Source organism: Bicyclus anynana, chromosome 18 (assembly GCF_947172395.1).
Source record: "Bicyclus anynana chromosome 18, ilBicAnyn1.1, whole genome shotgun sequence".
In the NCBI taxonomy this organism is placed as follows: domain Eukaryota; kingdom Metazoa; phylum Arthropoda; class Insecta; order Lepidoptera; family Nymphalidae; genus Bicyclus; species Bicyclus anynana.
Window position 1 is genome coordinate 6,865,728 of NC_069100.1, and position 12,362 is coordinate 6,878,089.

General features: G+C 37.4%; 2 protein-coding genes across 2 annotated transcripts; one reads left to right on the forward strand and one right to left on the reverse strand.

Moving 5' to 3' along the window:
- Positions 1 to 3,735: 3,735 nt before the first annotated feature.
- LOC112055088 (spherulin-2A-like) lies at positions 3,736 to 5,565 on the reverse strand. Its single transcript, XM_024095080.2, has one exon. It carries the CDS (start codon positions 5,447 to 5,449, stop codon positions 5,006 to 5,008), a length of 444 nt encoding a protein of 147 aa, XP_023950848.2. The 5' UTR covers positions 5,450 to 5,565; the 3' UTR covers positions 3,736 to 5,005.
- A 4,010-nt stretch (positions 5,566 to 9,575) lies between these two features.
- LOC112055085 (uncharacterized) lies at positions 9,576 to 10,557 on the forward strand. Its single transcript, XM_024095075.2, has one exon. It carries the CDS (start codon positions 9,586 to 9,588, stop codon positions 10,528 to 10,530), a length of 945 nt encoding a protein of 314 aa, XP_023950843.2. The 5' UTR covers positions 9,576 to 9,585; the 3' UTR covers positions 10,531 to 10,557.
- Positions 10,558 to 12,362: the final 1,805 nt, after the last annotated feature.

Here is a 12,362-nt window from a genome sequence, read left to right on the forward strand (position 1 = left end):
TCTCACAATTATAATAAAAAAATATTCGACCAGAATAGGCAAGAATATAGATTGAAAATAGGAGATAGAGTATATGTAGAAAACGGAAATCGTTTAAATAGAAAGAAAACCGATGAATTAAGAATTGGACCGTTCAAAATTGTACAAAGGATTTCCAATTCAATCTATGAAGTTGATACCGGCCACAAAAAAGCGGAATCAAACTTTTATCATATCACAAAACTGTATCCTGTTCTTAATGAGAGAACAATTATAAATTAGAGAACATTATTTAGATAAAGTTCTTTTTTAAGGGGGGGAGATGTAAAAAGAAAACCTCTTTAATATTATTTCTTTTTGGTAATTTACTTTTTTTTTTCATGACATTGTCACATTTGAAATATTCGATATATTATTATTGACTTAACAGCAAAATATTAAAATTTTTATTAAAATATAAACTAAATGTAAATAATAGCGTTGAATGTTGTTTTTATATTTTATTTATAGGTAAGTTTTAGTTTAGTATTTAATTTAATAATTTAATGTAAAATATTGTAAATAACAATTATATTTTATTTATAGAAACACAATCAAGCTTTTATTACTACTATCACATTTATGTGAAATAATTATCATTATATGTATAAAACGTATTATTTCATATTTTCTACGAAGAGAAATAATGTTGCCAGAGGCTTAAGTTCAAGGCAACCCATTGTCTACCTTATATAATTTTTCATAATTATTATGTCGGGGAATATTTAAAAATAATAATTCTTTGATAGTGATGCTATTTTATTATTTCTGATTCCTAGTAAGTCAATTAAAGTTCAGTTTAATAAAATACGCTTACGCACGCACTCGAAATTACAAATATCGGATTTAAGTCACATGACTATTTTTTTCGTATTCCTGACAGCAAACCCTTTAATTTGATATCCATATCAAGAGGGTGGATTTCAAACAGCCAGTTCGCCATCTTGGGGAGGGCGCCCTATTGGATTTGTAATGACGTTTCTTAGCTAGTCATGTATTGTCATCAGAACTCAGAGCGTGTGCAAAATTTGATCATAATCAAAAATCAGGAAGTGGGTCAAATTAAGATTCCTAGATTTCTTACATACATAGTTACAAGTGAAGCTAATATAATGCGTGTAATAAACACTTATTTGTTACATTACACTACCATATCTAGGATTTTTTCCTAGGGTGGGTCAGGCCCCCGAAATCAAGTCTATTATTAGTATCATAATAGAATTCCATATTGGTAGCCCAGAATCATAGGGTGGGCACAGGTCCATTCTAGGGTGGGCACAGGTCCATCCTAAGGTGGGCACGGCCCACCTGGCCCACCTGCTATATACGCCTATGTACACTACAGCGGTAAACCCGAATCTTTATCCGTAACTTTCAATGATGCATCTGTAAATACACCAATCCTTATAGTCTCAAAATACTTCTTCTCTGTTTCCAATCCTCCACTTTTCAAAATACTATTGATCGAAGGTCCGTAGAAATGGTGACCTTTGTGTTTGCGTCTGAAATTGACAGCAACGTTGCCTCGCAGTGTTGCTGTGTACTCGACGCTGACGTCCAGGAAGCACCTGTTTGCAGTCAGCACTGCTGTGGCTGACTGGTTTGGCTGTAACTCTATTTCCACGCCTGTATTGGTACCTGGGAATTGATAACAAAATATATCAAAATAGAAGACCGCGGTTCCAACCGTATTGTTCCAGTTCCCATGGGAGTACGGAGATGAAATATAGGTCGTTACTTGGAGAAAATAGCTTTCTAACGGTGAAAGAATTTTATAAATCGGTCGAGTAGTATTCTAATAGCGATCGTAACGAAATCCCCATCCTTAGCTCACCAAGAACCACATGACCGTGTTACGAGTATGTGCTCCAAGCTCCATGTTATCCCTATCTATATAGATGTTAAGATACCTATTGTTAAATGGTGATAAACTAAAAAAGGATAAACCTGGCTGAGTTTGTTGTGGGCTCTTCTCGCACCAAGGCGCCCTCTTAACTTTAATTTTAAGTTTTCGAATAATTATTATCACCATTATCTTAAGTTTAATATTATTTATTACCCGACGTTTCTTAAACTAAGCCTATTTGAAATAAATGAATTTTGATTTGATTTGATTTGATAGGGATGCGGCTCTGTAGGGGACTTGTAATAGGCTGATATAATAATGTTTAAGACCTACTGTTTGACAAAACATACAGGGTGTCCCGTAAATATTACAATACTAGCAGACGCCCGCGACTTCGTCCGCGTGAAAGTCGTTGTAAACTTTCAACTACCCCTACCCTACCCTATCCCAAGCCTACCCCTACCCTACCCTACCCTACTCATTAAGGATGTACTTCTTTATTTATTCCTCCCACCGCGACTCGCGTCGAGCGCGGCAACCGTTACACAAAAATAATCCATATAGCATGAATTAGTATTCACGCGCGATGGCTTAGCATAGTTCTTGTATAACTTTGGTGTTTCTTTACCGATTTTTATGATTCTTTTTTTATTGAATAGGTAATAATGTTGACTTTCTTATTAGGGATAATGATGAGTGTTATAAACATAAGAGTAGACAAATATAATTAGAAAGCTCCGAACTGATAAGCTATCGGGAGTTACACGTGTTATTGTGAGTCAACCATAAAATATAGACATATATATGCTGTTGTGTTTTTATAGATAATTTTAAGGAGAACATTTCCGTCATACATGATTTCTATGTAGCTTTAACCATTAAGGCTGTACACGCGACGGAAGCTTAAAAATTGAGTAACTTCTCCCGTTTTCTCAACATTTCTCTTCACTGCTCTGCTCCTATTGATCGTAGCGTAATGAAAAGTATACTATAACCTGCCCAGGAGTATGTAGAATAATTGTACCAAGTTTCGTTAAAATCCGTCCAGTAGTTTTTGTTTCTATAAAGAACATACAGACAGACAGACAGACAGACAGACAGACAGACAGACAGACAGACAGACAGACAGACAGACAGACAGACAAAAATTTTACTGATTGCATTTTTGGCATTAGTATCGATCACTAATCACCCCCTGATAGTTATTTTGGAAATATATTTCATGTACAGAATTGACCTCTCTACAGATTTATTATAAGTATAGATAGTTTGGAGGCCTACTAAAATAACAAGATTTACGGTCTACTTAAATAACAAAATACAAAAATCCCTATCTTTAGTGCAATTTAGTCGTACTATGAATTAAACGTTGATTTTATATTACTGGATAGTTGATTCAATTATTGAACACTGAATCACTACAAAGTATTTTTTTTGCAATACTGGTCTAATTACGTTTTCTATGTTAAACGACTTTCTTGTATTTAGCTTAAAACATTTAATAACGATTCCACAAATGAATGATTTTTTTTTGAAAATAATGTACATAGGTACTTACATTATTTTCAAAAAAATACGTCACATTTGCAATTTTTGTACGCAAGAGGTTAGTTTTGTAAAAATCGTTACTTATTAAAATTTGCTCCTGTCAAAAGAACTTACATTGAATCTTAAGATAAGCAGTTAAAATAACAAGACTTAACTTGAAAAATTTTAATTAAAAAAATTCAACCGACTTCCAACTCAAAAATTAACCTAAACTAAAAAGCAAAAAATAACATCTTACCTATGTGCTACCTTCTGATCAGTTTGAAGGCGGTGCCAAGCCAGTGATGTTTTAATTCAAGCCGTTTAAATTACACAATTTCTGTGGTACATTCAGAAACGGCTTTAATTAAAACACGACACTGGATTGGCACCGCCTTCAAACTGATCAGAAGGTAGCACATAGGTAAGATGTTATTTTTTGCTTTTTAGTTTAGGTTAATTTTTGAGTTGGAAGTCGGTTGAATTTTTTTTATTAAAATTTTTATTTTTTAATTTTTAGTGTTAGCACACCTAACTGAGTGTGAACAAAAATTAATGAGCAATTAGTTGAAACGTTATTTTCTTATGATAAGTATCTAAGTCCTTCTATCCCAATTTTAAAAATACTACCTTAACTCATATACAAAATTTCACTCCCCCTTCATCCACACGTAATATGAATATTCAGAAAAACGTGAAAGGTGACTGTCCTCCGTCTTCATCACCAGACCCCCTATGCAGTCACAATCCATATGGGTGGAAAGTTCTCATCAGTGTAAAATTTATCAAGTCCAAACACAAGGTAGCTACTGTGAACCGTCGAGGAGTTCTCTTAACTCTCCTTCATCTTCATCACCAGACCTCTAATACAGTCACAACCTATCCAGGTGGAAAGTTCTCATCAATACAAAATTATCAAGTCAAAACACAAGGTAGCTACTGTGAACCGTCGAGGAGTTTCCTTAACTATCCTTCGTCTTCATCACCAGACCCCTAATACAGTCACAACCCATCTAGGTGGAAAGTTCTCATCAATACAAATTTATCAAGTCCAAACACAAGGTAGCTACTGTGAACCGTCGAGGAGTTCTCTTCACTGTCCTTTGTCTTCATCATCAGACCCTTAATACAGTCACAAACTATCTAGGTGGAAAGTTCTCATCAAAACAAAGAAATCAAGCCCAAACAAAAGGTGCCTGCTGTAAATCGTTGACGAGTTCCATATTCTGTGTATCAGCTCCATCATCAGACCAACTCCAGACCTTCATAAAATTGTAGTGGTTTAAAATACCTTATGGAAACACTAACAAACGCACTAGCCGTCTCTACGATTTTCGAAAGTTCCTCTCAATTTCTCCAGGATGCCATCATCAGATCCTGACATGAAAAAAATGGGACCACCCTGGAATCAAACCCTTCAAAACAACAAAAGAATTTTCAAAATCGGTCCACAAATGACGGAATTATCGCTGGACATACATAAAAAAAAAAAAAAAAAAAAAAAAAAAAAAAAAAAAACATACATACAGCCGAACGTAGAACCTCCTCCTTTTTGGAAGTCGGTTAAAAAGATAAGCAGTTAAAATGCTGAAAGTGTATAAACCATGCAAGTGGTTATGGTATAGGTAATAGGTAGGCAAGAAAATTATTTATTTTACCTATGGTAATCGTTTCAGACTTCTCCTCACTTTTACCCCAACTAGAAGTATACGAAAAGCTTGTAGTACCAGATAGCTTAGCAAAAATAATATTCAGATCATACTCTATCTCTTGAGCCACCGTCACCTCCTTAGTACTTGACCAACTGGTCGTAACAGTGTTCTCAACACTTTGTGTTATGCCTGCGTTGACTTTGATAGTTTTATTTGAAGGATTATCAAAATTTTGAGCTAAAATCAGCACGGATTTTATAGAACTCTCGTTTATTTTTGCGGATTTAACTTTTAATAACATAGATACTTGTTCCCAGTTGTATTCTTTATACAAATCGCCCCAGGGTGTCGGGCTTTTTAGATAAACATTTCTAGGTATTGGGCCATAATGGTTTCTGACTGCCATCTTTAAGTTTATCTGGTTTATATCGAATAGATCAATGTCTTTTTCGTTAACGACATGTTTGTTATAGCCTGAATACGTTATGTTTGTGTCTTCTAAGCTTTTTCCTGCTTTCACGTCTATAGTTATTTTTGCATCGACTGCTAATAGTAACGTGTATATTATTATTGCAACTTGCATCTTTAGTTTTGTTTGTTTCATTAAAAAAGCTTTTGTTTTTAACTTTTTGCAACACTTATTTTTTTGCGATTAAAAACTTATTTTTGACATTATTTTAGTGTTTTATTTAGCTTCAGAGTTTTAAATCAAATATACCTGCTTGTCCAAAAATAGATTTCCCTCAATCTGTTTTTGAAGATTTCTATTTCAATATTAATCCAAGTTACTTAATTATTGCCTCGAGGTTTCAATTTCAAAATGAGATTTTTGCTTTTTTTCTTGTTCTTATTTGTATACAATGCTATTTATTATTTTTTTGTCAATAATATGCACTTATCTAGCTTATAAATTATTTCGCACAATAAAATTGTTACACACGAAATTGTCACTACTAATTAAATACTTCATTCGATAGTGTATGAAATAAATCTGAAGTTTTTTAATATAATAACATTTAAAGTACCCTCTGCCCCTTTATCAAGTTAAACTTCGCTTACGTACTATCGCGTACATTGTTCGTGTCCAGAGTAAGCACAACGCAGACAAAACTGAGACAAACACAGAAATCGTAATTTCTATTTCTACTCAAGATGAATTTAGATAAACTAAGTATGCTCCATATGAGCATGCTTTTTTTTTTTTTTTTTTTCTTAGCGGGGAGGAAAAAAATCCCTACGGACTTCTGCCGTCAGGCAGGGCATGTCCGACTCGCACGGACTAAAAATAACCCCCCACAACTCCTGGGTCAGCACGGAACCGCGTAGCATTACTTCGTGCTGACCGATTAGTTATCATTCCTCGCATCCCTTTTTCTCTTGTCTTTCTCTCGTTTCCCTCCGAACCATTATTGTTCGGAGCGTGTTAGCGCATTTGTGCCACTCGTTTTCGCTCTCCAACATGCGAGCAACAAGAGTTTGCGCATTAAACTCCCCTGTTTCCTGTGCTTCTGCTGTCACGTCTGCACATCCCGGGCATTCAAAGAGAGCATGCCTCGGATTGTCCTCTTCTCCGCAGAAGTAACATTTTTCATGTGGCGCCTTACCAATAGCGAAGAGGTAGGTATTAAACACCCCGTGTCCACTGAGAGCTTGTGTAAGCCAGCGGTCTACCTCCCCATGCTTCCTATGTAGCCAGGCCTTTAAATCAGGGATTAATTCGCGGGTCCAGCTTCCCTTCCCTGCACCCGACCATTCTCTCTCCCACTCCTTCAAGGTGTTCTCACGTGTTTCATGGGGATTTTGATCTCTCTTTTCGAACAATAGGGCCCGTTCTTTTACTAGCTTATCTATCGGGACCAGTCCTGCTATGACCAGCACTGCTTCTGTGGAGACTGTCCGGTAGGCACCGCATACTCCTATCGCAAGGCGTCTTTGTACCGTCTCTAGTTTTTTACGGTACAGTTCCACATTCATGGCCTTCTTGAACAGAGGTGCCCCGTAAAGTATAGTAGAGTGGGCAACCGACGCTAAAATTCTTCTTCTGCTCGCTCGGGGACCGCCTCTTGTCGGCATCAGCCTGCATAGTGCCTCGGTCAATTTTTGTGCCTTCTGAGCTGCCTCCTCAATGTGAGTCTTGAAGCTTATGTTTTTGTCAAGCCACACTCCCAAATACTTAACATGGTCTTTAGGTGTCACTGCAGTACCCTGAATTGAGAAATTAATGGGTTGCAGTTTTCGCCTTCCGCTAAATACGACTGCCTCCGTTTTCTCGGGTGCCAGAGCTAGCTGTTTCTTTTGCATCCATGCATTAACTCGTTCAAGCGCTTTGTTTGCCCGAGACATGAGGCTTATTTCTGTTTTGGCCACCACCACAATGGCAAGGTCGTCCGCGAAGCCTAACACTTGCACCCCTTCTTCTTGTTCTAGCGTGAAAACACCGTCATACAGAATATTCCATAAGGTTGGACCTAATATTGACCCTTGTGGAACCCCGCTACTGACAGTTATTACTTCTGTCACTCCTTTGTTGTCTCTGACGATTATACTTCTGTCCTCTAGATAGCTACTTAAGAGGTTTTGTAAGTAGCCCGGTAGACCTCTTTTTCTTATTTCTAACAGAATTTCCTTCCAAGGAGCAGAGTTAAACGCATTTTTGACGTCGAGACATATTAGGGCACAAAGCCTTCTAGTCCTGCGTGAGCCCTGTCTCGCCACTACAGCGGTTTCCACTACCCTTTTGATGGCCATTAGTGTAGATCGGCCTTGCCGGAAGCCGTACTGGTGCTCTGAGAGACCTCCATGTTCTGGTAGGAGCTTGTCTATTCTATTCACTAGAAGTCTCTCCATCAGCTTGCCGTAACAATCGAGCAAGCAGACCGGTCTATAGCCAGATGGGTCATCTTTGGGCTTATTGGCTTTCCTAAGCAGGATCAAATTGGCCGTCTTCCAGACTGCCGGAAAAACTCCAGATTTGAACGCCGCATCCATGATCTGTCTTATTTTTTCTGGTATAGCTTGCACGGCCAATTTAACTATCTCTGGATACAGAAAATCCGGTCCGGGCGCTTTTTTAGGTTTTAAGTTTTCCGCCGCCGTTTTCAGCTCGTCCTCTGTTACATCCACGGGTTGAGACTCATCAGCTATGATTCGCCCAAAGGTTTTGTGTGCTGGAAACAGGACCGCCGCCACGGATTTTATTAATTCCATTTCTAAACCGGGTGGGCGTGGCCGCATCTTTTTGGTGACGATTTTATACCCTAGTCCCCACGTGTCTTTATCCACCTCGTCGCAAAGCTTTTTCCACTCTTCCGTCTTTGACTTCATTATTGCTATTTGCAATGCTATTTTGGCAGACTTATATTCTTCTCTCTTTTTCTGAATACCTTGATCCGCAGCATTATCAATATTTATAGGTCCCCTTTTGTTTATCATCAGTTTACATTTGCTAGCAATAAGCATGCATTTTAAGTATGCTCCTGAAAAGCATGCACAATGCAAACATTCCAATTACACAAGCAATTTTTTATCAATCCCTTTCTGCTTATAGTATCGTGTTAAACAGGGAGAGATGAAGGTGAAGAGAATACAGAATAGCAATGCTGATTGACTAGCCTATTCAATAAGCTAACCTGTTCAGACGCGCTATAAGCACGCCCCCTTCCACCTGCGCAGCAAGTAGCATGCTCATAAATCGCACGGCTGTTGTTGTTGACTGTGTGATTCTTGAGCAAGCTCGAAGAAAAGCATGCTTATTTTTAGCAATGTTGCAATACACATGCTAATAAGTAGCAACTGCTCAATAGTAGCATGCTATCGTGCTTGAAATGAGCATGTGTAACAGTAGCTTTATTAGCCGGGACCTATGCCTACATTACATAGAACGTGAAACGCAGAACGCGGAACTCAGAACAGCGGAACGCGATTAGTCTGCGTTGCCTCTAAGATATCGATTTACATTAGTTCAATCGTAGTAGGTAGCTTATATTTTGAACTTGAACTCAAGTTAATGATAAATCAGTTATCACAGTTCAATGTGTAAATAAATAGCGATTATTATTTCATTCCGATATAAAGTACCTACATCCCGAATGAGATGACTGAGGAGATGAGATTCGAAACATTTTTTATATTATTTAGGCATTTAAATAGAACTTGATAAAAAATTATGATTTTAGTAAACTTAAAGCGCGTACTTGTTAGGTTGTCACGATATCAATATTATTTTTTATTGCTATGTTTTATAAAAATCTTGTCTCAGGGTCTGTGGTTACACTTCTATTTCGGTTTATTATACTTATAATATAATAGTTTATGAAAATAGGTCCTTTCATCTCTCACCTCACCTATTCTTTTTTTTAATATTGATTTTAGTATTTATGCATGGTAATATGGCAGAATAACGTTTGCAGGATCAGCTATAAATATAATAATAATATTATTTTCTTTCATAAATAATCGTTACGTCATGATACTCAATTAATTACATAATAAAATTATTAATATGAGTTGTTGTTTTATTTGCTGTCGATCGTTATAAGCAGCATGTGTTTTATTACTCACTTAGTAATATTACTGTTTTGTGTTACAAAATGTTGCGCTAAAATCGAAATAAATATAACAGTGGCATCCAGTAGACGTGGTATTAAAGTGGCTGTTAAGGGAACTGATGACAAAATAATAGGCGACAAAGAAGTTAACATTTTCAATATAACAGAGTTCAATCTCAAAAGAGGCGTAAAACGTGATTTCGGTATAGCACCCACTCCCAGTGATGTTTATATCAAGGATCCAACTCCATACGGCAATTTATTTCATAAATACAAATGGCAACAAGTTACCAGAAAAACAGTAATCAAAAGGATAGCAACACAAGATATTATGTACGAAAATGTACTATTGACTGTACACGATCATACTAATAATACTCCGCGTAAAATAAATATCCCAGTCAAGTTATATGAAAATGTTGAAAACTCTCTAAAATCGTATTGGTCTGCAAGCGGATATCCGGTAGACGATGTTTACTACGTGGCTAACATCGCCTTTTCCAATACTAAGGACAAGCGAATTAAATTTGAAAATAAATGGAGAAATGATTCCCTGAAAATGGCAACACTGCCTGTTGGATATGAAACGGCCGGTCATATTACTATAGGGCCAGAAAAAGTTATAACAATGAAATTGAGTGCTAAGAAAACAATAATACTGTTAAAAATAACATACGAGACCAAACTAACGGGCAATTTTGTCGCAAACTATCCGCGAAGATTAGGGCCATACCATTTTTGGGCACCAAGTGTCTCAAGCGTCATGAGGGCCCTAAACTTCAACAATAATATAATAACATCTGAAATTATGGAAATAAAATGTCACACTGATCCAGTTCTGGAAGTCTTCGATAAATCAAGCGGAAAAAGGATACCTATTGTGTTTTCTTCTAGCAAACCGATACGCAAACCAAAATTTAAAAACAAAATAGGCCCATAGGACTAAAAGAAAATTAATAAACAAATACGAGTCTTATTTTTCATTTTATGTTTGTTAAGATTATAAAAATTAAAATTAACTATTATATTATAAAAATGTGTGTGAAATCTGCCAATCCGCATTGGGCCTCTTATTCTGAGAGGAGACTCGAGTTCACCAATGATCCGAATTTGAGGGTTGGCGTGAGGTCACGTGATCAAGATCTGTCATTCCCGTTCTAGTTTTCGAAGCGTTAGCGATCGTAGAAAGAGAATCGACGTGCCACTTGGCTAGGGAGGCTTTTCCCCTTCAAAAAACGACAGACAATTTTGTTGCTGCATTTGAGTGCGATGCATCTCCAGTGGCCAGCAGGGCTAGCACGGGCAAGGGAGAAATTTATCCACGGGGAGAGGATAAAACGTTTATCCCCCACACTCGTTTTATCCACTCACCGCGCATGGGCACGCCGGTGGATATAATATCCCCGGTGGATAAACGGAGGGAAAGACTTGTCAACCCATTTGTATATCTATATCTATATCTATACTAATATTATAAAGAGGTAAAGTTTGTAAGTTTGTAAGTTTGTCACATTTTTTAAATTGGGTAATCTTCGGAACTACTGGTCCGATTTTAAAAATTCTTTCACCAGTAGAATGCTATTTATCATTATCGGGGAGTGCTATAGGCTATATTTTATATTGGTATCATATATATTAGCCGAGTTATCACAGTTTTTATCATACAGGTCGGACTGAAAATCCTCTTAAACAGACTTATTCGCATGCGCTGCCTTAACTATTGTGTAAAATTGAAATTAATGTATGGAGACTTTATGTATCTTTAAAAGTTCTACAAAAAAGTCCGCGACACCATATATCTATCTTCTATATATTAGCAGATATAGTACCTTTTGTGTTTTAAAAATTATTAATTTTATATACTTAGGTTTACGTCATTATTTATACAACTAAACTTTAATACTTATTGAAATAAATTATTTAATAATCACAAGGATATTATGGAGATAAGATTTGCCCTTTACAGTATGTTAATTACTTAAATAGTTTCGGAGATAATACAAAATTTCTAAAAGACGCAGAAATTCCGCTATATGACGCCCGGCGCTTTCATTTACGTAGTTCCCGTTCCCGTGTGAATATGAGGATCAAACATAGCCTATGACACTCGCAAATAACGTAGCTTTCTATTGGTAAAACAATTTTCCAAATCGGTCCAGTAGATCCAGAGATTACCTCCTACAACCACACGAACTTTACCTCTTTATATTATTAGCATAGAAGTCTTTATTTCTCTTGGTCATACCACCACTCTCGAAGGACTGGACCGATTTTGCTAAGGGTAGGAGTAAGATAGAGAAGTTACAGGGTAGGGTAGGGTACGGGTAGGGAAGCGTAGGGGTAGTGTAGGGTTAGAGTAGGTTTAGGGCCGGGTTTAGGGTAGTGGTAGGGTAGGGGTAGAGGTAGGGTAGTGGTGGGGTAGAGGTACGGGTAGGATAGTTAAGTGGTAGGGTAGGGGTATGATAGGCGTGAGATAGGGGTACGGGTGGGATAGGGGTAGGAAAGGGATAGGGTACGGGGAGGGTAGGGGTAGGATGGGGTTAGGGGTAGGATGGGGGTAGGGTGGGGGTAGGGTAGGGTAGGGTAGGGGTAGGGTAGATGTAGGGGTTGGGTAGGGTAGGGTTGGGGTAGTGGTAGGGTAGGGGTAGGGTAGGGTAGGGGTAGTAGTAAAGTTGACATCGAAATTTACGCGGACGAAGTCGCGGGCGTCCGCTAGTATCTTATAAATTGGCATTAGGTATATTAATAGTCCGAAATAAACGTAAATTTGAT

Coding starts and splice junctions, on each gene's coding strand:
- LOC112055088 (XM_024095080.2), bottom strand. CDS start 5,449: ATGGCAGTCAGAAACCATTATGGCCCAATACCTAGAAATGTTTATCTA.
- LOC112055085 (XM_024095075.2), top strand. CDS start 9,586: ATGTGTTTTATTACTCACTTAGTAATATTACTGTTTTGTGTTACAAAA.